The 25,289-nt window shown below is 43.1% G+C and overlaps 2 protein-coding genes and 1 long non-coding RNA gene across 5 annotated transcripts; all 3 read left to right on the top strand.

The window, feature by feature from the left end:
- Positions 1-803: 803 nt before the first annotated feature.
- On the top strand, positions 804-8,299 carry LOC118397737 (uncharacterized). Its single transcript, XR_004828464.2, has 5 exons — positions 804-1,355; positions 1,639-1,727; positions 1,857-1,990; positions 7,919-8,035; positions 8,256-8,299. It is a non-coding gene; the product is annotated as an uncharacterized LOC118397737 (long non-coding RNA).
- On the top strand, positions 8,289-17,504 carry LOC118397738 (uncharacterized). 3 transcript variants are annotated; one of them, XM_035792634.2, is made up of 11 exons: positions 8,289-8,361; positions 9,740-9,851; positions 10,055-11,196; positions 11,668-12,849; positions 13,167-13,258; positions 13,427-13,559; positions 14,504-14,667; positions 15,485-15,588; positions 16,223-16,291; positions 16,563-16,792; positions 17,030-17,504. In XM_035792634.2, exons 3-7 carry the CDS (start codon positions 10,900-10,902, stop codon positions 14,570-14,572), a joined length of 1,773 nt encoding a protein of 590 aa, XP_035648527.1. In that variant the 5' UTR covers positions 8,289-8,361; positions 9,740-9,851; positions 10,055-10,899; the 3' UTR covers positions 14,573-14,667; positions 15,485-15,588; positions 16,223-16,291; positions 16,563-16,792; positions 17,030-17,504. The 3 variants fall into 3 exon arrangements, with proteins under 3 accessions (XP_035648527.1, XP_052326293.1, XP_035648528.1); XM_052470333.1 differs by having other exon boundaries at positions 17,034-17,504; XM_035792635.2 differs by lacking the exon at positions 14,504-14,667.
- Positions 17,505-18,254: 750 nt separating this feature from the next.
- LOC118398106 (ras-related and estrogen-regulated growth inhibitor-like protein) lies at positions 18,255-20,294 on the top strand. Its single transcript, XM_035793139.2, has 4 exons — positions 18,255-18,421; positions 18,634-18,687; positions 18,803-18,879; positions 19,051-20,294. Exons 1-4 carry the CDS (start codon positions 18,352-18,354, stop codon positions 19,465-19,467), a joined length of 618 nt encoding a protein of 205 aa, XP_035649032.1. The 5' UTR covers positions 18,255-18,351; the 3' UTR covers positions 19,468-20,294.
- The last annotated feature ends 4,995 nt before the right edge of the window (positions 20,295-25,289 follow it).

Genomic DNA, 25,289 nt, shown 5'->3' on the forward strand with positions numbered 1-25,289 from the left:
CCTCTGTCCTCCTCTCTTCTGTGACCCAGAAGCTGATAAGTGGTTGAGGGGAGATGTCAATTCGTTAGTAGGCGATGGAAGTGTCCTCCTCTCCTCGATAGCAAACTTTCATTGAGGATAGTGTGTATCCTACCTGAGAACTTCACAGAAGAGTTTTGACATCTAGGGCCTTTTCTCAATTTGATAGCTCAAGTCCTGCGTTCTCTCTCCTCCGTCCTCTCCCGCCTCCTTTTGAAAAAGGTCAAAGGTAATCGAGGAGGAGAGGGAAGTAAGGAACATGTGCATAAATGAAATGACTGACCTCCACTCGCACCTCATCAGGCAAATTACATTTATAGGGGTGGATCCCAAAATAAATCGATAAATTAAGTTTTATAGATAAAACGATAAGTTGCATATTGTTTTTAAATATGTGCATGTTCATCTCTTCCGACAAATATGTGATTTGCTACGTACATTTTTGCACTTTTAATTTCATGATATATAGCCATTGTTTCCTCATGATCGTAGTTCAACTGTCTAACCACATCAGAACCCAAAGTATACGCTTGTTGTTCTCTGTGTTTAAACCATTTGTAATTTTAAACTAACACTGTATAGCCTCAACATGGTTTAAAATATAATTGTATATAATAGAGGTTCCGTCCTTGCATAGGCAGTTCTGTCTATGAATTTTGTTCAGCCCCATCCCGCAGTTGTTTATCGAAATAGTGGCGGGGCAAATTCGTTGTTATTGTTTGGACTGCAGATTGCCCTTCAAATGGGATTCGGTAATTGAGAGTTGCAAGAACGCCACAGAAAGAACACACGTTTTTATTTTTCTACTTTCGCGCCACATGACATGCGTGTTGGAGTCTGAGGCAAGCTGGTTACCGCTGGCAAATTTTAACAATCGTTTTAATATAAGTCAAAGCCGAATGACTAGACTTTTTAAGGAGCTCGTCATTAACTAGCGAAGTATCGCATGGAAATTGATTTGAGGGCCTTGCTACAAACGTTACTAGCTAACGTTAGTCTCACAATCTCAAGTCATATAAGACGTGGCCATAAACCATTTAACGTTAGCTAGATATGCTAAAAGTAAACAAAGTGTGCCAGTGTGACCCCAGGTGAATGCTTAACTCACTTTTCTTCTCACCCTTTTTGTTTCATGGTGGTTAGACAGTTTTATAATCGTTTGGTGAAATGGTATCTCCGAGAGCTGACAGAGGGATAACCTGTAACCATGCGACCACTGTGGCCCCTCGATGCTTGTGGTTTGTGTTGTACGGAATTGAAGCGTGACAGAAATCAACTTCTACCATGCCTACATTCTGTGTGTCAGGGGTGTGTTCCCCTAAGTGATTTCAAGACAGGTGAGCAATGTTGAACGATGTCACACTATTTAGAAACTATTAAGAATTTGAGTGATTAGGTTGCATTGAGTATGACTCGGCTGAAGAGACTTGACCACGGATCAGATTCAGTCTCTGACCATTCTGATTCACAGTCTGTCCAACAATTAAAATATGCCACACTTGGACTAATCAAACCATTTCTGTGGTAAACGTGTAAGTCTGTTCAAGACATGGCAATGTGATTGCAGACAAGCATTCCTGTCCATCCCGTGAATTGAAAATCACTTCCATTTTCTCCTAGAATGTCCGGTCTGTGGAAGGCAATACACTTCTTCCGAAATCATTGACAATCCTTTCCTCCCTAGCTTCCCCACTGATTCAAAACCCTGGGTAGGTAATGGATGGGTGCTGCTGTGAATGACAGTGAACAAAATAATATTTGTATCACTCAATGTATACATGCAGTAGCCTGTTGGCTATGAATGGAATGAAAGCTGATATGATACCCCTCTTTTTCAGTGTGGGGGTTGTGGTGAGCCTGTGGTCTGTGGCTGGTGTGTAGAATGTGGCGAACCGCTCTGCTCTGACTGTTGCAGCCCACAAGAGGGTGAAGTTAACACGCAACCATAATGTCCTACCCCAATAACCTCCAGGTACAACCCTCTGCCATTGTCAGAACAGGCTATGACCACAAACATTTAGCACTGGCCAATGAAATGTTTTAATCCAGTGGAACACCTTATTCAAAGCAGTGTTAACTAGAGGTCGGACGATTTAATCGGAATGGCCGATTTTTAATTAGGGCCGATTTCAAGTTTTCATAACAATCGGAAATCGGTATTTTTGGGTGCCGATTTGACAATTAACAAGAAAAAAGTAATAACATTATTTAACTAGGCAAGTCAGTTAAGAACAAATTCTTATTTTCAATGACTGCCTAGGAACGGTGGGTTAACTGCCTTGTTCAGGGGCAGAACGACAGATTTTCACCTTGTCAGCTCGGGGGATCCAATCTTGCACCCTTACAGTTAACTAGTCCAACGCAATAACGGCCTGCCTCTCTGTCATTGCACTCCACAAGGAGACTGCCTGTTACGCGAATGCAGTAAGCCAAGGTAAGTTGCTAGCTAGCATTAAACTTATCTCATAAAAAAACAATCAATCATAATCACTAGTTAACTACACATGGTTGATGATATTACTAGGTATTATCTAGCGTTGCATATAATCTGACTGAGCATACAGGTATCGAAGTATCTGGCTGAGCGGTGGTAGGCAGAAGCAGGCGTGTAAACATTTATTCAAACAGCACTTCCGTGCGTTTTGCCAGCAGCTCTTCATTGTGCGTCAAGCATTGCGCTGTTTGACTTCAAGCCTATCAACTCCCGAGATGAGGCTGGTGTAACCGAAGTGAAATGGCTAGCTAGTTAGCATGCGCTAATAGCGTTTCAAACGTCACTCTTTCTGAGCCTTGGAGAGGTTGTTCCCCTTGCTATGTATGGGTAACACTGCTTCGATGGTGGCTGTTGTCATTGTGTTGCTGGTTCGAGCCCAGGCAGGAGCGAGGAGAGGGACGGAAGCTATACTCTTACACTGGCAATACTAAAGTGCCTATAAGAACATCCAATAGTCAAAGGTTAATGAAATACAAATGGTATAGAGGGAAAAAGTCCTATAATTCCTATAATAACTACAACCTAAAACTTATTACCTGGGAATATTGAAGATTCATGTTAAAAGGAACCACCAGCTTTCATATGTTCTGAGCAAAGAACTGAAACGTTAGCTCGTCTTACAAAGCACATATTGCACTTTTACTTATCTAACACTGTTTTTGCATTATTTAAACCAAATTGAACATTATTTACTTAAGTCTAAATTGATTTTATTGATGTATTATATTAAGTTAAATTAAGTGTTCATTCAGTATTGTTGTAATTGCCATTATTACAAATAAAAAATGTTTTAAATCGGCCAATTAATCGGTATCTGCTTTTTTGGTCCTTTTTTGGTCCTCCAATAATCTGTATCGGCGTTGAAAAATCATGATCAGTCGACCTCTAGTGGATATTTATTAGCTGTCAGTGATGGCGTGAAATGTTCAATCTCCAGGTTTCAGCAGGACAGTGTTGTGTCCCATCCTTAAGAGAGAGCAGATGAAGCTTTTCTGTGTGACTTGTGATCAACTGACTTGCTGTGATTGTCAGCTAACCTTCCACAAGGAGCACAAGTAAGATTTCCCTCAAGCACCTCCAAATAAAATTGTATTTGTCACATGGGCCGAATACAACAGGTGTAGGTAGACTTTATCATGAAATGCTTGCTTACGAGCCCTTCCCAACAGTAAAATACACAGGAATGGAGCTACAGTGCATTTGGAATGTATTCAGACCCCCTGACCTGTTCCTAATTTTGTTACGTTACTGCCTTATTCTAAAATTGATAATTTTTCCCCCCTCAATCTACTCAATACCATATAATGACAAAGCAAAAACAGGTTTAGAAATTCCTGGATGCCAGGAACCTTGGCCCCAGTGATATACTGGGCTGCACTACCCTCTAGTGCCTTGAGGTCGGAGGCCGAGCAGTTGCCATACTAGGCGGTGATGCAACCAGTCAGGATGCTCTCGATGGTGCAGCTATAGAACATTTTGAGGACCTGAAGAACCATGCCAAATCTTTTCAGTCTCCTGAGGGGGAATAGGTGTTGTCGTGTCCTCTTCACAAATGTCTTGGTGTGCTTGGACCATTATAGTTCGTTGGTGATGTGGACACCAAGGAACTTGAAGCTCTCAACCTGCTCCACTTCAGCCCCGTCGATGAGAATGGGGACGTACTCGGCCCTGCTTTTCCTGTAGTCCATGATCATCTCCTTTGGCTTGATAACAGGAGAGGTTATCCTGTAACCACACTGCCAGGTCTCTGACTTCCTCCCTACAGGCTGTCTCATCTGTGTCGGTGATCAGGCCCAACACTGTTGTATCGTCGGCAAACTTAATGATGGCGTTGGAATCGTGCTTTGCCATGCATTTATATGTGAACAGGGAGTATAGGAAGGGACTGAGCACGCACCCCTGAGTGGCCCCTGTGTTGAGGAGCAGCGTGGCAGATTTGTTGTTACCTACTCTTACCACCTGGTGGCGGCCCGTCAAAGTCCAGGATCCAGTTGCAGAGGGAGGTGTTTAGTCCCAGGGTCCTTAGCGTAGTGTTTAGCTTTGAGGGCACTATGGTGTTGAACGCTGAGCTGTAGTCAATGAATAGCATTCTCACGTAGGTGTTCCTTTTGTCCAGGTGAGAAAGGGCGGTGTGGAATGCAATAGAGATTGCGTCATGTGTGGATCTGTTGGGGTGGTATGCAAATTGGAGTAGGTCTAGGGTTTCTGGGATAATGGTGTTGTGAGCCATGACCAGCCTTTCAAAGCACTTCATGGCTACAGACGTGAGTGCTACGGGTCGGAAGTAATTTAGGCAGGTTACCTTAGTGTTCTTGGGCACAGGCACTGTGGTGGTGTGCTTGAAACATGTTGGTATTACAGACTTCGTCAGGGACAGTTTGAAAATGTCTGAAGACACTTGCCAGGAAGTTAGCGTATGCTCGGAGTACACGTCCTTGTAATCCGTCTTTCCCTGCGGCCTTCTTGACCTGTTTAAAGGACTTACTCACATCGGCTATGGAGAGCGTGATCACACATTCTTCCGTAACAGCTGGTGCTTTTATGCATGCTTCTCAATGTTGCTTGCCTCGACGCGAGCATAGAAGTCATTTAGGTCGTCTGGTAGGCTCATGTCACTGGGCAGCTTGCAGCTGTGCTTCCTTTTGTAGCACATAATGCCACATCTGACGATCATCGGAGCCGGTGTGGTACGATTCAATGTAAGTCCTGTATTGACACTTTTCCTGTTTGATGGTTCGTCGGAGGGCATAGCAGGAAGCTCTAGCCTTTAGCTCAGTGCGGATTTTGCCTGTAATCCATGGCTTCTGGTTGGGATATGTATGTACGGTCACTGTGGGGACGACGTCATCAATGCACTTATTGTTGAAGCCAGTGACTGATGTGGTGTATTCCTCAATGCCATCGGAAGAATCCCGGAACATATTCCAGTCTGCTAGCAAAACAGTCCTGTAGCTTAGCATCTGTGTTATCTAATCACTGCTTTAGGTTTTACTTGTAAGCGGGAATCAGAAGGATGGAATTATGGTCAAATTTTCCAAATTGGGGGTGAGTGAGAGCTTTGTACGTGTCTCTGTGTGTGGAGTAAAGGTGGTCGAGTTTATTTATTCCCCCCCTAACCCTAACCTAACCTAACCCCCCTCTGGTTGCACATGCTGTAGAAATGAGGTGAAATGGATTTAAGTTTCCCTGTATTAAAGCCCCCGGCCACTAGGAGCGCCGCCTCTAGATGAGCATTTTCTTGTTTGCTTATGGCCTTAAGGTTGGTTGAGTGCGGTCTTAGTGCTAGCATCGGTTTGGGGTGGTAAATAGACTGCTACGAAAAATATAGATAGTACAGCTTATCATAAGATACTCTACCTCAGGTGAGCAAAACCTTGAGACTTCCTTAACTTACAGCTGAAATCCCGTGAACGGGATCTATTTGACAACAGCCAGTGACAGTGCAGGGCGCCAAATTCAAACACATCTCATAATTACAATTTCTCAAACATACAAGTATTATACACCATTTTAAAGATAAACTGATTGTTAATCCCACCACAGTGTCCGATTTAAAAAAAATTAAAAAATAAGGCTTTACGACGAAAGCATTCCATGCGATTATGTTGGGTCAGCGCCTAGTCACAAAAAACAGCCATTTTCCAGCCAAAGAGAGGAATCACAAAAAGCAGAAATAGAGGGAAAATTCATCACTAACCTTTGATCTTCATCAGATGGCACTCATTGGACTTAATGTTACACAATACATGTATGTTTTGTTTGATGAAGTTCATATTTATATCCAGAAATCTCAGTTTACGTTGGCGCGTTATGTTCAGTAATGTTTTGCCTCCAAAACATCCAGTGATTTTGCAGAGAGCCACAACAAGTGTTATGCTTAGCATTAAAGATATACTTCTCCTTAATGCAACCGCTGTGTCAGATTTCAAAAAAGCTTTACGGCAAAAGCACACCATGCGATAATCTGAGTACAGCGCTCAGCCACCAAACAGATACTGCCATGTTGTGGAGTCAACAGAAGTCAGAAATAGCATTATAAATATTCACTTACCTTTGACGATCTTCATCGGAATGCACTCACAGGAATCCCAGTTCCACAATAAATGTTTGTTTTGTTCGATAAAGTCCATCATTTATGTCCAAATACCTCCTTTTTGTTCGCATTTAGTCCAGTAATCCACAAGCACTAAATCCAGACAAAGTCAAAAGTTCTATTACATACAGTTCGTAGAAACATGTCAAACGATGTATAGAATCAATCTTTAGGATGTTTTTATCATAAATCTTCAATGTTTCAACCGGGAATTCCTATGTCTTTAGAAAGGAAAAGGAACAGAGCTCGTGCTCACGACTAAACTAATGGCTTTCTGCCAGACCCTTGACTCAAACAGCTATTATTCTCACCCCCTTCACAGTAGAAGCCTGAAAAAACTTTCTAAACACTGTTGACATCTAGTGGAAGCCTTAGGAAGTGCAATCGGACCAAATGGTACACTATATATTGGATAGGCAATCACTTAAACTACAAACCTCAGATTTCCCACTTCCTGGTTGGATTTTTCGCATGTTTTCGCCTGCCATATGAGTTCTGTTATACTCACAGACATCATTCAAACTTCAGAGTGTTTTCTATCCTAATCTAATATGCATATCTTAGCTTCTGGGCCTGAGTAGCAGGCAGTTTACTCTGGGCACGCTTTTCATCCGAACGTGAAAATAGCGCCCCCAGCCATAAGAAGTTAATATTAGATTTCGTGCATCAGCTGCTGTTTACAAATATACACAGACCGCCACCCCTTGTCTTACCAGAGGTGGCTGTTCTATCTTGCCGATGCACAGAAAACCCTGCCAGCTGTATGTTGTCCATGTCGTCGTTCAGCCACGACTCAGTGAAACATAAGATATTACAGTTTTGAATGACCGTTTGGTAGGATAGTCTTGATTGGAGCTCATCCAGTTTATTATCCAATGATTGCACGTTGCCTAACAGTACTGACGGTAGAGGCGGATTACCCACTCACCGTCGGATCCTTACAAGGCACACCCCGACCGACGTCCCCGTTATCTCCGTCTCTTCTTCATGCGATTGACGGGGATTTGGGCCTTGTCAGAATTCAATTATTTGCGTCTGACTCATTAAAGAAAGATTCTTTGTGAGGTGAGAAATCGCTGTCCTTCTACCCAGAAGTTATTTTCGGTCATAAGAGACGGTGGCAAAAACATTATGTACAAAATAAGTCCCATAGTGCACAATTGGTTAGGAGCCCGTAAAACGGCAGCCATCTCTTCCTGCGGCATTCTAAATATACATATGGAGACCATAGATGTCATCAGTTCCCTCATGCCTTACTACTTACTTACTGCTTGATCTTCTCTCTTTCTGTCATTTCTGTTTATTTCCTCAAGGTACCAGTTTGCCCAGGACGCTTTACCAGAGCAGAGGAAATGCTTACAGTATCTAATCGAGACTGTGCGGATGCAGAGAGGGACTGTGCAACAGAACCTACAGGACCTGGATGGGCGGTCAGTTGTTAACGCATTTGTTTCTGGGTGTGCGTGAATGAAAATGATGATGGCGGCACACCAATTGTTCAGGAGTCTGCTGTATCAAAGACAGACCCAGTAAGACTTGGATACTATCATTGTTGATAATTTAGTCTTACTGGGTCTATCATTTGTGGTCATTTAGTCTCATGAAATAATTAATAAATGTCATAGCTAGCTGTGTGAACTTTGCCCCCAGGCTGTCTGACTTGGAGGATCTGCAGGAGAGGGCATCAGGAGAGGGCATCAAGGGCATCTGGAGTGTCCTGGTGAAGAGGGCCATGCAGCTTTCCAAGGAAATGCAGGTAACATTTCACACACACATCAGATTGGCAGAATCTGGTCTCTTGGCCCTTCCACCCATACGGAAGGGTGGTTCATGCTCAGCCCAGTCAAAACTCTGCGGTCCTTATACTCCAATAGTGGAACCAGCTTCTCCCTGAAGCTAGGACAGCAGATTCCCTGCCCATTTTCCGAAAACATCTGAAATCTTCAAAGAGTTTCTTAAATAATCCCACAGCACCTCCCAGCATGACTGAAATGTAAATGATGTAAATCACAGATGTCAATAATGCAATGCATTGTGATGGACCATTTGCTGTGCTAATTGCTCTTGTGGGGCCTCACCCTGTTAGGCTGTGTATTGGACATCATTCCTCTTGTCAGAAGGCAGGTTTCCATTGATGCAGGTTAATTCGACAAAAGCAGACATGTAAATGGAAACGGCAGCTATAGGAGAAATATTCTAAACATTTTTGTCTATTTGACGACAATTCAGAATTAGGTGTTAATTATAAACATCAAAGCCAAATTAGCTTTAGTATGGAGATAGCAACCTTACCCACATGCTCTACCAGTAAAGCACCTTTTTTTTACCAGTTTGTGTTTTGTACATATTTTCTCACTGCTGATCCAACCAAGTTGTAGACCAAATTAGTCTGAGGGACTGAAGATGATGTTTAGACTGCTGAGCTAAAGCCCAGGTATCTTCAGGTCTCAGATGAGGTTACTCCTCATGCAACTTACAAGTCAACTTAATTCCCTGAGTCAACCCAGTCGTGCCAATGAAAAATCGCTGTTTTGTCCACAGTGTCCAGCCAGCTGTGTAGATAACTTGATGCTGCACTCTATATTTGAATGATTGGTAATTGTCTCATTGTTTGTTGCCTAGGATCACTGTTGGGAGGAGAGTGAGTGTTCGGTATCTTCAGTATTTGAGCCAGGCGTCTATTTCCTTAATCCACACAGATTTTGCTCAATAAAATATGGAAAAGACAACCATATTGTCTATTGTGACCAGTATAAACATTCTAATTACAAATCCATCACGAATCAGATTTGCGAAGACTAGGCTGCCTATCATACATCCTCAGTTTTGGGCTTCATGGCGCCATGGCTAGCGACGATGACAGAAATAAAAAAAATAAAAACAAGTTTTAATGCACATGACTGGGAATATCAGCTGTATCCGTGGCAACCTTGTAAAAAAAAAAAAAAGTGTTTTATATGAAACGGGTGTTTATTTGCCGGAATGTGTGCCGATGCCCGGCTATTAAAAGGGAGACTGCGTTTAGTTGAAGTTTTTACGATACATAAAAAATGAATCATGCCTTTCTTGACCCACCAGTGCTCAAATTGTCTCACCATCTTGTTTCCTACCGTCCTCTTCTTTCCCCTTTTTAGATCCACTCTGAGCTGCAAGGTGTTCTAGGCAAAAACCCCAGTGCAGTGTCTACAATGAAGGAGCTGAAGCTCCATTGTGGCCAGGACATCCACCAAACCCTTGGATGTTTTGGTACGTATCAAAGCACTGTGATTTTTGTGATGCGTCTAGATTTGTCGCACTTGTGAATAATGACATCTCTATGCAGTGATATTGCTTTTTTTTTGTTTGCTTGATGCTGCCAGAAAGATTTTGTTACAGCTTAGAGAAAAATAGTAGAAGATGGTGGAAGTTGCACTCTTAATTAATGTGTATGTCATTCTGTTTTCGTTCAGGGGAAATTGTGACTAAGCAGGTCCCGTTTGCTCGGCTAAATCTGAGAAAGACTCAAATCAATCCTCCCCAATCTTCTCTGGAACAGCAGAGAAATGGCAGAGCATCCTCAACATTGTCACCTTCATCCCAGGAAACCTCCAGTATGTCAGCAGGAAATGCTCCCCTCTCCCAATGTCAACCAACACTAATGCCCTCGCTTTCTTGCCCCCGGTCCTCCCCCTATCCCCATGAACCAGAGAGACTGTCATTTTACCACTTTTCCCCTGACTCTCGCGGACTCTCTTTACAGGCACTATCCTCTTCCCGCTCTGACAGCCCTCTGTCCTTGTCCTCTACGTCTGCTGTGAATGCAACAGGTCCCCAGCGATGTGCTGTAAACACGGAAAACAAAGACTGCTAGTCATTATCAGGGATTGCACTGGACACCCCTGTCCCATATCACGGGTATCAGGGTGGCTCCTCAAAGTCTGACCTGAAGGTGGAACTTGTTTCCCGGGCCTTTCATGTCAAAAGGAAAGCAGGGGATGAAAATGTGGGTCCTCAAATTAAACGAAGTTGTTTGCAGCCCTTGAAGGTACCAGCGGACTCCTCCTGTGAGAGGGTTCCCCCTATAGGTACTGAAAAGCAGGCTGGGGATGTGGCTGCTACCGTTGTCATAGAAAGAGAAGCTATACCCAACATTACGGACCAGAATGCAACGGCTCCAGTGTATGGACAAGAAGCTACTAAGGCTTCAGGCAGCCGTCAATCAAATCTGGTTGTTGGCAGGAGTGTGAAGACGGCCAATCAGGTGGTTTTAGCTCCCTTCACACTCCCTGTCACCGGGAACTCCGTCACTTGGGGCATGTCACCAGCTAATGCCACTCTTTTTCCTGGTACTGTGAACACTCCCCCCAGCTTTGGATGTGTAAGGGCTGTCCCCCCATACTTGGTTTTGTCCAACAGCGCTCCAGTTTCTGGTCCCACTGGCGCTGTGGGCAGGCTTGACAATGGAAGCCTGGTCTTCATTTGTAATGACGTGCCCTTTTCCAACATCTTGAGAGATGTTAGAGGAGGTCAAAACCAAGTGCTAGCTGGTTCTGTCCCAGGAGGACTCCGCCCACCATGTCTGCCAGACCCCACCTCTCCAAAGAGCCCTATGGTTAGTTGTGAAGAAAGGTCTTTACTGTTAATTTCCCTCTTATCTATAGTATCTCCTAGTAGTTCCTATCCCATAGTAGTTCATGTGTCCTCTTTTTCCTCCCATCTCTTTACTTCCTCTCAAATCCATCTTCTGTCTGTTGGTGTCCCAAATCTCATTTTATGCTAGTTTGTCGATTGCCCTGTTTTGTATCCTCAGTTAGGTCTTGGGACGTTGAGTAAATAATGGAAAGTTAAACGTTTTGCTAAATCGCAATTTGGGGAAACTTTGGACTGAATACTGTGTTGCGTTATCTGAAGTATAAAAATTGTAGATCAGCTATGAATAATTCAATAATTCATCATATCTGCATTATGCAATGTAATTGGAAACTTTTTGAAGCCTGTTTTTAAAAAATTGAATTAAGATCACACCTCTGGCCTTTGATAGTCTTAATCTTATTAATAAGACACTATCACATCCTCTCAACAGGAAGCTCCTCAGTCACAGTCCACTGGTCCAATATATCCCATCAGAATTTTTCAACGGGTAAAGAATATTTCAACAGTCCAGGACACCAAGCAGCCCACCCAGAATGGCACTGCTCAGTCAGGATTGTGCAGAAAGGATGAAGCCGCCTCTACTCTCCTCGTACACACCGCTAATGCCCAGGCAGACTCTGTACAAATGGAAATTTCCAAGTCAGATGATGACCTCATCCAGGCAGACCCAAATCCAACAGTCTTTGTCATGGAAAAATCCACGGAGATAGACATTGTCCATAATAAAACTGCCCAGCCAGATTTTGTCCAGAATGAGACCAGCCAGGCCGAACTTGTCCAGACTGCATCTGACCAGACAGTACTTTTCCAGAATAAAACAGCCCAGATGGTAATTGTTCCTTCTCAAGTAGTTGGAATCCAGGAGGAACAAACATTACGGCCAGTTACAGGCCCAATGGAGTCTGTGACGACAGACATGCCTAAACCTGCACAAACTGTGCCTGTCCAGATTAACCTTGTGCATTCTAACACTGTCCAAAGCGACATTGTGCATACTGAAACTGACCAGACCTACTTTGTCAACGTAAGCACACAAGTATCTGGGATCACAATCAAGGAAGAACCGCCAGCCACAGACAGCTTATCAGTTACAGGGTTAATGGAACCCATCAGAGTGATTATGCCTGACACACTACCTACTGAAACTGTCCAGACTGACCCTGTCCGCACACAAATGGTTGTGACTGAAATTGTCCAAAGGGATGTTTTCCAGCCTGAAACGGTGCAGACGGACTCTGCCTTCATTGAAACGGTGCAGACAGACTGTGCCATGGCCGAAACCCTGCAGAATGAAATTGTCCAGTCAAACTTCAATGAGACTGAAACCGTGCAGACAGACCCTGTCCTGACTGAACCAGTTTATGCAGTCCAGATAGACCAGATGGAACCAGTCCACAGTGAAACTGTCCTTACCGGCATTGTGCAGACTGCGACTCTGCAGAGGGACCTAGCCGTAACTGACTGCACAGAGATAATTCAGACAGACATGTCAACCACCAATGAGGTATCCACAAATGACACTGTCAATGTGGTCAGTGTCCCCAGCTGCACTAAGGAAGTTGAACTTGACCTCACCCTTGACCTCAGCAATGATTTCTGCTCTCCGATAGTGGTAAGTGTTTGCTTTTAGTCCAAATCTACCTAGTTTATGCCCTGAATCACAACTAACTCCAGCCTGTTAAGTCTTTCTGCAGTCTCTTGCCTTTCATACCAAACAAAAGTGGAAATATTTTTAATCCATTTATTTTCATATAAACTCTTGTTGGTGTAACGTATAGTGTAATGGTGTCAGAGTGTATTTAAACAATTTCATTTGAAGCATTTATGACTCATATGATTTATTTTTTTATTTCATCTGAGCGCAATGGCTGTCTCACTCTTTCACAACAGAACAGTAAAATGTAAACCATTTCTCTTGCTGTCATACAGGAGGAAGATGACAATATGGCTGATGTTGATGTCAGTGCTGCTGACTGTATTGAAGAGACTGGGTGCCAGGCATCTGTTCGACTTAATAGCAGGTGACAATCTTTCTATCCTTATTGTAACATTTGTCAACCAGAAAAACGGCACAAATCATTATTTTGGGCATGAATTACTTCAGTGTGATGGTTTGTAGCTTAATTGAGTTTGTACATGCATGCATACATCATATTGTGGGTTTAACCTCAGTGCATGGCTCTCTGTAGATTTCCCCAGGTGTCTTTGCTTTGGATGCCCATCCTTGACGCCCATGTTAGCGTCCCGCCAACCCGCTTCCGCCTCCTCCCAGGGGTCAAAGGGCAGCAAACTATCGTTCAGGTGATACAGACGGACGCGCCGGTAAGGCCAACTTTCAGTGTTGGTTTGAATGTGTGTTAATATCACATTTTCTTGCTGACAAGAAATAAGACATGGAATCATATCGTAACCAAAAAAGAGTTCGACAAAAAATATATATATTTGACATTCTTCAAAGTAGCCACCCTTTGCCTTGATGACCATTGCCCATCCGTTCACTTACTCTGTGTTTCACAAAAACACTGCAGTTGGAACCAAAAATGACACATTTGGACTCATCAGAACAAAGGACAGTTTTCCACCGGTCTAATGTCTATTGCTCGTGTTTCTTGGCCCAAACAAGTCTCTTCTTCTTATTGGTGTCCTTTTAGTAGTGGTTTATTTGCAGCAATTCGACCATGAAGGCCTGATTCACGCAGTCTCCTCTGAACAGTTGTTGAGATGTATGTTACTTGAACTCTGAAGCATTTATTTGGGCTGCAATTTCTGAGACTGGTAACTCGAGTGAACTTATCTGCAGAACAGGTAACTCTGGGTCTTCCTTCCTGTGGCGGTCCTCATGTGAGCCAGTTTCATCATAATGCTTGATGGTTTGAGCTGCTGCACTTCAAAGTTCTGGACATTTTCTGGATTGACTGACCTTCATGTCTTAATAAAGTAATGCTTATTTGAGCTTTTTTGCTGTAATATGGACTTGGTCTTTTACCAAATAGGGATATCTTCTATATAAGAGGGAGGCATTAAGAGGGAAAGAAATTCCACAAATTAACTTTGAACAAGGCACACCTGTTAATTGAAATGCATTCCAGGTGACTACCTCATGAAGCTGGTTGAGAGAATGCCAAGAGTATGCAAAGCTGTCAAAAGGCAAAGAGTGGTTACTTTGAAGACTATCAAACAAATCAATATATATTATATATTTCATACTTTTTTGGATGCCATAACTCACCGCCACCATGGGGCACTGTTCACAATGTTTACCTCAGCAAACAGCTTGCCCACATGATGCTGTCTGCCATCTGCCCGGTACAGTTGAAACCAGGATTCATTCGTAAAGAGCATACTTCTCCAGCTTGTCAATGGCCATCGAAAGTGAGCATTTTCCCAGTGAGGTCGGTTCCGACTCAACTGCAATCAGTTCAAGACCTTGGTGAGGATGACGTGCATACAGATGAGCTTCCTGCAATGGTTTCTGTGCAGAAATTCTTCGGTTGTACAAACCGTTTCATCAGATTATACATGGTCTGCATTTGTGAGGCCGGTTGGACGTACTGCCAATTTCTCTAAAACGACGGAGGCGGCTTATGGTAGAAAACTGAACATAATGAAAAAAGGGAAGAACTCACACAATGCTCTTGCTAGTATCACTGCTCTTTATTAAGTTTACGTATCGGCCTCATAAACATTCAATTATCTGGTAACAGCTCTGGTGGATATTCCTGCAGCCAAGCATGCCAATTGCATGCTCCATCAACTTGAGACATCTGTAGCATTCTGTTCTGACAAAACTGCACATTTTAGTGGCCTTTTGTCCCCAGCACAAGGTGCACCTGTGTAATCACCATGCTGTTTAATCAGCTTCTTGATATGCCACGCCTGTCAGGTGGATGGATTACCTTGGCAATGGAGGAATGCTCACTAAACGGGATGTTAAACAAATTTGTGCCCGTCATTTGAGAGAAATAAGCTTATTGGCTTTATGGAACATTTCTGGAATTTTTTTTTTCAGCTCATGAAACATGGAACCAACACTTTCTACATGAGGTGTTTTTATATTTTTGTTCAGTGTATATTATATATTTTTTACTTTTATTACTTAAATAATTGGTTTCTTATTAGAATCTGTATTGTATATGGATCTCAAATGTGGGCCCCTGTGTGGAAAGAGGTTTCACTGTGGGGCCCAAATAAAGCATTGAGATTTCTCTCTCTGTATTGGCCTGATGTATGCAATACTGCTTTCCCAGTGAGAGCTGGCAGTGTATGCTGTGCCGGGACCTCTCTGATCTGGCGTTGCTGCAGGACTACAGTGGGACTGACGGGGGACTGTATGTGCCCTCCTGACCAAATGGTGAGCCTTTTTACTTTGTGGAGCATGTCGGGGCACGTCTATCTTTCACTTCAATATGTGCATCTGTGTACACACATGACTGCATGCCCAGTTCTCTGTTTGAGCATGTCTACGAAGGTCTGTTTTTTTTACTGTGTCTGCTTCTAGTACTTATTGACCCTGACCCTATTTTAATGGAAATTATCTGATTTTTAGATCCAGGAAATAATTTTTAATTGAAAGAAACAAGGATAGAGTAAAAATGTCAACCATGTATTTCTGATATGACTGATATGACTAGGGCTTAATTTGTTATTTTAACCCAGACTCATCCAACTCATCCATTTTTTTTTTAGTCTGGCCATTAAATCCCTATTGCTTCTGTTAGTTTGCCCACTCAAGGTGTTTTGTCTATTGTACTCTAAAGCAGTGTTACCCAACAGTACATATTTTTGTTGTGACCCCAGACAAACTCACCTATTCAACTCATTGAGGGCTTGATGATTAGTTGACAAGTTTAATCCGGTGTGCTTGTCTGGGGCTACAGCAAAAATGTGTGTTGGGGCTCCTGGAGTTGGGTAACACTGGTCTACAGTGTGGATTTGCTGGACCGTGTGTGTCAACCATCTCTTACCCTTTGGTATTAACCCTACAGAGATGTGAGCGCTTACTACTCGTCCTTTTATGCAGAAAGTGCAGCGTTGTCCTCTACAGACCAGCCAAGGTAATCGACAAGGGCAACTTACTGCATTTACCTTTACATCCTCAACATCCCTCTTAGTATTGTCATAGTGTTAGCTATTAAAATGTCACACATAAACACAAACTTTTCATGTTTATTACCATGTAGGTTGCTGACAAATGACTAGTCCTTTTAATGAAGTATGACTTTGTTTTTCAACTGTGTGTTGAATATACTGTATACAATTGCAGTTTGATGTTAGTCGTATTGCTTTGACTTTAGAGAGAAATGGTATTGATTCTCTTCTCCTTAGCTCTCTTCCCGGTCTTCTCACTACATTGACATCACCATGATACGGGGACAGTTGCTACGGAAACTGGTCCCCGTTACTGCACCCGGTCGGAATTTGTGTCCGATGTCTGGCTTCTCCTCCACACACTGTTGAAGAGCGTGATTGTGAGGAGACTCACGACGGCTGTGTCCATGGCTCAGCTCACCCTGATTTCCTATAGAGAAATGCATATGATGGCTACAGTTCCATATGTAAGGCCCTCATTTCCAAATGACGACTGTTTTCTTTGTCAAAATCCCTCAACCCCTACCTTTTTACTTTACGAAACAATTAGTCAGAGCTTTGCATTTGGAAAGCCGTACTCTATTGCTCTCTTTAGTCATCAATAGTGATCTGGTTCTGTTGCTCTCTCTCACCATTCCTCTCTCTCACCATTCCTCTCTCTCACCATTCCTCTCTCTCACCATTTCCTCTCTCACCATTCCAAGTCAGTGGACTGATTTCAGGCATGTTTTGGGAAGGAGCTGGGCAAAACGTTTGAGGGGACCCTGCACTCTTAGCTGCTCGTCAATCCCCACCAAGGGGAAGCGGAGGAGGCGGAACAAGAGGGGGACAAGGAGAAAGTGACCATGAGGAAGACTCCGAGACCTCTCGAGGTAGAGCGTGCAGGCAAAGACATTTCACGCAGGACGAAATGAAAGATAAAGAATGTGAAACGAATCCTGTCTTTTTATGTATTGATTTGAATTGCTTGCTGAACATGTTTGTACAGTTGCCTCCAAATATATTGGAACCACACTCATCTTTAAAAAATTCTGTTTTCTAAAATAACATTTCATTTTCTGAAAATTGTTTTTTGGCCACAACTGTAGTTGGTTAAAAACATTGGGGATAAAGTGTTTCAAGTGTTTGTGTGTGCATCTTTTATATTTCGTATCTATTTACAATAAACATTTGTTTGCATCTTTTGTACAACTCTGTGAAAATCTTACTGGGCACTATTCAAACAGGACAACTAACAACATTTAACAGTAAGTTAAAATGTCAATATTACCACCACCGGGTGGCATTGGTCATCAGTAAATTGAATGAATGCAAAACATTGTTTACCCATCATATAGGTCCTCCTGCCGTTGATCTTATGACTGTACAGAGTGGGGTAACTTAATCGCAAGTTATTTTAGTGTCTACTTTGTGTTTTTTGGTAGACTATAAATTGTGTTCTGTTTACTTCCAAGATTATGGTTTCATATGAATGTGTCCATTTAACTAAACTCAAACAACTGAATATGAAATTGATACATTTGAAGGTTTAGGGTATTATGCTATTCTGTACATAGCAGCGGAGCGTAAAGGGGCTGCAGTACCCCTGAAAAATCTGAATTATCACAAATGTTAGTGCACTGGGCCTTTTAATGTGCTGTATTTGTGGACCAATATAGTGTATGTAGTGCAGACAAACATTTTTTTTTGTCAGCACCCCCCCCACACACACACACACACTTAAATACAATAAAAAATAAAAACGCAGCAAACTACTTACCGCTACTATGATTCTGTATTGTTAATCGGCGAGTTACGAAGTTCTATATTAAGCGCATTGGCCTCTGACAAGCGCACAGTCCTCTCATTGGCCCGTAGGTTTAGCCATCACAGAACCGGGCCCGCCTACCCCTTATAAATCGACACGGCACAATCCCATATATTTTACACTTTGTGTATCCTCCACGTTGAGCAGACACGGAAAACGTTGCACCCTTTTAACAAATGGTTGTCTAACTAAATCCGCACACGCCACTACAACAAAACAATGGAAGGAAGTCAGCAAAAAGTGGAGGCTAATTTCTTACTACTTGGAGCTGAAAGCGTCGGTAAATCTGGTGAGAATAATTTGAATGAATCCTTGAAATGTTTTTGCACTTTTATTCATGACATTGACAGTCTTTGTGCACCATGAATAGCATATATTTGTGATCATTGAAAGTAGACGAGTTATGGTGGTCAAATGCAATGTAGAATGTCTTTCCTTGTGTAGGGCTAATACATGTACTGATCAACATGTCTCATCAATTGCGCTATTTTCTCCCCTCAGCTCTCACGGTGCGGTTTCTCACTAGAAGGTTTATTGGCGAATACGGTGATATTGGTAAGTGCTGGTCTTTTGACTTGATCCATTAGTAATGCTATAATTGCGTTCATATCAAAAGGTTACAGTCGATCAAACCAAGTATATAAATGGTCCGTTATTTTTGCCTTTACAGAATCCATCTACAGTCATACTGACCGAATAGACGGACGGGATATCTGTTTTAATATCTGGGACTCACTTTGCCCTCAGGTGAGGCAAAACATTGTATATCATTCGGGCTACATTATAATAAAGTTATAATGGTAACAAAGACTTTGACTAGTGGACACTCCAACAGTCAGGGCATGATTGAGGTTTTCTATTAAACACGGAGGCTAAAGGGTTTACTAAATGAATGTATTTTGTCTTCATGTGTTTTAGAATGATGAGGGCGCGGGACACATCAGCAACCGACAACTCCAGTGGGCGGACGGTTTCATCCTGGTTTACAGCATATGTGACCGTGCCAGCTTCAACGTGGTGCGGCAACAGGTGAAGCGCATCCGGCAAGCCAAAAGCAAATTCCCCGGCCCACCTCCCATCGTCATCGTCGGGAATAAACGCGACCTCCAGCATCGCCGCACCGTCTCCAGCGAGGAAGGACGCCTCCTCACCCTTTCCACAAACTGTGGCTTTTTCGAGATCTCTGCAGCGGAGACATACCACGGGGTACAGCTGGTATTTCACGAACTGCTCGACCTTATCCGAGAGGCGAGGGCGCTCAAGAAGGGGGCAGCTGGGATCAAAGGTATCGTGAGAAGCATGTCCGCCGTTTTCGGGAGGAAGAGAACTGAGTAGTTCCAATAGCCTAATATGAGAGACACTGAGATGATGGTTCTGCGTCTAAACGGTCCGGGACTTGTCCGTGCGTGAAGTGGTTCGCTACGTTTCCATATTGGAACAGGTCAGTGCGGCCTAACTGAATTCACCCTGCTTGGATTCTTACTCAAATGAGAAGATTGACAATCAAATCCTGTCGAACGGGCCTTTGGACAATCTACTTACTGCAAAATAAATACTCTTGAGGTCAGCTGGACTAAAGTAGCATTACATGCCCTTAAATGTCCAATATATTAGATTGCTGTACAATGAATTGCCAGCTGTAAAGCAAATGGTATCATGTTTAAATGCCTGGAAGAAGTATTGTGGAAAACTTATGTGCAATAGACCATTTATTTTTCTTTACTAAACTAGCTTGGCCTTGTCATTGGCACAATCCTTTTTTGGACTGTTGACAATCTATGCAAGACAGATGAGAATGTGTAGCCGTTTCACTCATTATAATGGTCTGGTCATTAAACTTGCTGCCTCAGTTAGTATACATGTAGCTTTGCTGTGTTTCTATATATGCCACCAGCATCACACTTCAATGCATCTTGAAAGGCCAGCTATTGGGGGACCAATTCTCTGTTCATCTTTAGGATGTTCAATAATGTCAATATTGTCTATTTGTGTACTGGCTATTTGTGTACTGGCTATGTCTATTTGTGTACTGTACATTTGATGTGTTCTAAGAATGCAGAGGCCCACTTTACTTTTTCACAGGGTTGTTAATGCACTGGACCAACGTCTTGTCTATTTCATTTAGTACTGATTCTATAAAAAAAATAAATGGGTACTTTTCATGAATGATAACTGAAGTCATGTTTGTTATACAAGTCATTAGACTTTAAGTGAACAAAGTGTACACATTACAGATTTCCTAATAAAATGTCAAACAAATGCTTAAGTGCAATCTCTTTTTTTAAGCTCTTTGTCAAACCATGCTGGAGATTTTTAAAAAGTTTTTAAATCACTTTAAGAGGGGAACATCTTCTCACCCATTCTAGCTAGAGGTAAAGATGAACCAAACCACATCGGATAATCTCAACTAAGGTTTCCAAGGTTATTTGTACAGAAATCCATTCAATTCCATTTATGTGAAGGGTGAAACACATCAAACTTAATGCAAAACCATTTTGAAAACACAAACATTTTGACATTCCAAAAAGTTATCCTTTTATTGTGCTCTCTCTCAAATCAGAAATCTCCACAAATCAGAAATCTGCTCCAATACAGCTCCAAGATCGCTGAACTGAGATCTCCAAGCCTAATCCCATAGAATCCCTATGGCGAAAGTAGCCAATCTAACCCCCAAGCTCCCATCAATGTTTACTTTCTAACCAAGGTCAACTACAAGGGAAATGCAGTCAATCACCCTGAAGTCTGTGCACTTAAACTCTGCACTTCAAAGCCATTTCCTCCACTGCATTCGATTTCACTGACCAAATGAAACCAATAAAAACTAACATCCCCATTCACAACAAAAGAGGGGAGCTCGTGCCACCTCATTGCCCCCTTGTTTACTCACAGGTTCACTCACACACTTGACCTGGCAGGATCAAAGTGTGGGATACTGACTGCAGCGTGATGACCATTGTGGCCAAGCGTGGGAGTTTTCCAGTCATAACACCTGAGCATCACGTGGTGCCCCAACAGAAACCACATCTCAAGAGGCAGATTGGCTCAAGGAGGCTATGTGGGTTGCTTTGCTAATGCTGTGAGTTTGCACATACAAACATCCAGCAGAAAGGATATGTAAGCAAGGTCCTGATGAGCAGTTGATTAGTAGAATCAGGTGTTAGTGTTTAGCAGGGCTGGGGCAGTAACCTGAAAACCCAGTAGTTCTCCAGGAGGAGGGTTCGCCACCCCTGTGGTGACAAGCAGTGGGGGACTCGATATTGACACAGCCCCCGGCGCTTCAGGCAGTCCCCACATGTACTTCATCTTTATCAGTTACTGCTCAAAAGCTTTGTTTAAACCTGGTCCTGTGTTCTGATCCTGTCCACATTCTGATTGTGCATGGTGTTAAAATGTGACTTTTATATGTCCACTGTATACTCATTGTGACCAGATTTCCTGGTACCTCCCTCGATGCAAATTATTTGACAGATATTCTTTAAAAATATATATATTTATTTACTTTAAGAAATATTGGTGCCATAATGATCATTTAAATGGTTTTACTTTCCAGATCCGTCTACATATCCAGTGACAATGCGTGCCTGACTACCTCTGGAGGTGGGCATGAAGATCTGATCACATTCAGATCACAATGTGTCTTTTAATCGTCTTCACCAGTCTTAAAATTTGGACTCAATCAGAATGTGGATCAGGATTAAGGATGCATGTTTCTACCAGGTGTAAACGGGGCTAAAGAAGCAAAACGTCCATGCCCACTTTCCATAACACACAGAGCCTCTCAAGCTTCTCCATGTGTTCTCGTCTTTATCACCGCTGGTTGCCACAGGTTCACAGCGTATCGCTGCCTATCTGTCCCCTGCCAAGAGGCCTATTCTTCACTGACAATCCTTGTTCAGGTCCCACTCCTCAGGCATAACCACCCTGGGATCACTGGGTCTCCTCCAGGCTCTCCTTAACCTTTCCAATAAATGTATTTAAAAGAGAGAAGGACTTGAGAGGGCGACTCTCAACTGTGTAAATGAGCTTCCTTCTCTCCTTGTGGACACACAATAATGCTGTATGAAAATACTATAGATACACTATATATACAAAAGTATGTGGATGCTATTTCAGCCTCGCCCGCTGCTTAAAGGTGTATAAAATTGAGCACACAGCCATGCAATCTCCACAGATAAACATTGGCAGTAGAATGGACTTACTGAAGACCTCAGTGAATTTCAAAGCGGCACCGTCATAGGATGCCTCCTTATACAACAAGTCAGTTTGTCAAATTTCTGCCCTGCTAGAGCTGCCCCGGTCAACTGTAAGTGCTGTTATTGTGAAGTGGAAACTTCTAGGAGCAACAACAGCTCAGCCGCGAAGTTGTAGACTACACAAGCTCACAGAACGGGACCTCCGAGTGCTGAAGCACGTAGCACATAAAAATCATCTGTCCTCATTTGCAAAACTCACTACCGAGTTCCAAACTGTCTCTGGAAGCAACGTAAACATAATTAGCTGTTAGTTGAGAGCTTCATGAAATGGGTTTCAATGGCTGAGCAGCCGCACACAAGCCTAAGATCACCATGCACAATGCCAAGCGTCAGCTGGAGTAGTGTATAGCTCCCCTATTGGACTCAGGAGCGGTGGACACGCGTTCTCTGGAGTGATGAATCACGCTTCACCATCTGGCAGTCCGACGGACAAATCTGGGTTTGGTGGATGCCAGTAGAACTCAACCTGCCCGAATGCAAGTGTCAACTGTAAAGTTTGGTGGATGAGGAATAATGGTCTGGGGCTGTTTGTCATGGTTCGGCCCCTTAGTTCCAGTGAAAGAAAATCTTAACTCTACATCAAACCATAACATTCTAGATGATTCTGTGCTTCCAACTTTGTGGCAACAGTTTGGGGAAGACCCTTTGCTGTTTCAGCATGACAATGCCCCCGTGCACAAAGCAAGGTCTATACAGAAATGGTTTGTAGAGATCGGTGTGGAAGAACTTTACTGGCCTGCACAGAGCCTTGACCTCAACTCAATCGAATACCTTTGTGATGAATTGTAAAACCGACTGCGAGCGAGGCCTAATCGCCCAACATCAGTGCCTGACCTCACTAATGCTCTTGTGGCTGAATGGAAGCAAGTCCCTCCAGCAATGTTCCAACATCTAGTGGAAAGCCTTCCCAGAAGAGTGGAGGCTTTTATAGCAGCAAAGGGGGGACCAACTCTATATTAATGCCAATGATTTTGGAATGAGATGTTCGACGAGCAGGTGTCCACATACAGTACATGACCAAAAGTATCATACACATCTCAACCATATCCCATGCAAATAATACTGTAATACATTACGAATGCATGTCAATTGAGATAAGGATTAACTACAGGGATACTTCACCCAAATTACAAAAAGGCACATTGGTTTCCTTACCCTGTAAGAAGTCTATGGACAAGATATGACAGCAATCCATGCATTGGTTTAGTTTCCCTGGCACAAATACTTTAGCAATTGTGGCACGAATCCCATTCAAGTCATGTGACCGATGTTAGCGTGTGACCGATATTAGAATTGCAGTCATATGTTGTCCACAGACTCTTACAGGGTAAGGAAACCAATGTGTCATTTTGTAGCTATCCCAGGAGGGAGGACCACACTTGTATAATGCACGTCATATACAGTACACTGAGTTTACCAAACAGTAGGAACACCTTCTTGATACACACAATGAAACTGTTCAGCGTGAGAAACTCAGCAGCGCTGCTGTACTTGCCAAACGGGTGCAGCTTGCACCTACTACCATACCCCTGTAAAGGCACCTAAATATTTTCTCGCCCATTCACCCTCCTGAATGGCACACATACACAATCCATGTCTCAATTGTCTCAAGGCTTAAAAATCCTTCTTTAACCTGTCTCCTCCCCACCATCTACACTGATTGAAGTGGATTTAACAAGTGGCATCAATAAGGGATCATAGCTTTCACCTGGATTCACCTGGTCAGTCTATGTCATGGAAAGAGCAGGTGTTCTTCATGTTTTGTATATTCAGTGAAACAGTTCAAACACTTGTATTTCTGCAACCTACACCAGGGTTATCGTGGGCGTCTCTCGCCTGAACAAATAGGTCGGTATGTAGAAGGAAGTACTATGAGTATGTCATACTGCATACAGTATGTAGCTACCACAGCTTCTGCCATCCCATTAACATTGTCCATGGAGACCAACAGTGATTTTTATTTGAACCTTTATTTAACTAGGCAAGTCAGTTAAGAACAAATTCTTATTTTCAATGACGGTCTAGGAACAGTGGGTTAACTGCCTTGTTCAGAGGCAGAATGACAGATTTCTACCATGTCAGCTCGGGGATTCGATCTTGCCACCTTTCGGTTACTAGTCCAACGCAAGTACAACGCTCTAACCACCTGGCTACCTGCCATGATTCGGGGACTATACAGCTCTGGCAGGGTGGGATTTCCTTTTTTATTATTTTTATTATTATTTTCCCGAGGCGTTTGCCTGTTGCATACAAACGTGATAATACTTACATGTACAGTACATCCATACAGTATGCGAGGTAATGTATCTGGGGGAGGGGGTAGGGCAAATGTGGCTATTGGGTTAGGGGTTCTGAGCCGATGCGCAAATGACGTTTTGTGAGGAATATTAGTTTAGAGCATTGTCTCCTGTTATGAAATCCACTCCGTGACACCCCCCCGGACAAGCAACAACTAATATTTGTCTCTTCAGTGCTTCAATCAGTACTAATGAATATGAACGTAGAGGCTCATAGCAACAACAACACCATCGTTGACACTTATCTGTAATGAGTGGGAGGGATCGTGTCGGTTGGAGTACAGGTTGGTGTGCCACACAGAGTGAGAGCTGCCACGATGTCATCGTTGTGGGTCGGAATGGAAAAGGGAAACTCAGTGTCCATGGCAACCAGGGCTGTCACTGTTGCCGACGGTCTCTCGCCCACGCAAACGCGCCCACGCCATCGAGAAAGCAAGCACCGCCGGGAAGATTCCACAGAATGAACTTGGGGGGTTGGGAGGTTGGGGGCACGTTGGCGAGAGAGAGTGGGCGTCTTTTTTTCTGAAAGACAGCGAGGATTCTCCGGAAGCTCCAGTGGTTTGACCTGTGCCAACGAACAAGGAGCACAGAAACACACCTCGCAGCT

This window comes from Oncorhynchus keta, chromosome 19 (assembly GCF_023373465.1).
Source record: "Oncorhynchus keta strain PuntledgeMale-10-30-2019 chromosome 19, Oket_V2, whole genome shotgun sequence".
Lineage (NCBI taxonomy): Eukaryota > Metazoa > Chordata > Actinopteri > Salmoniformes > Salmonidae > Oncorhynchus > Oncorhynchus keta.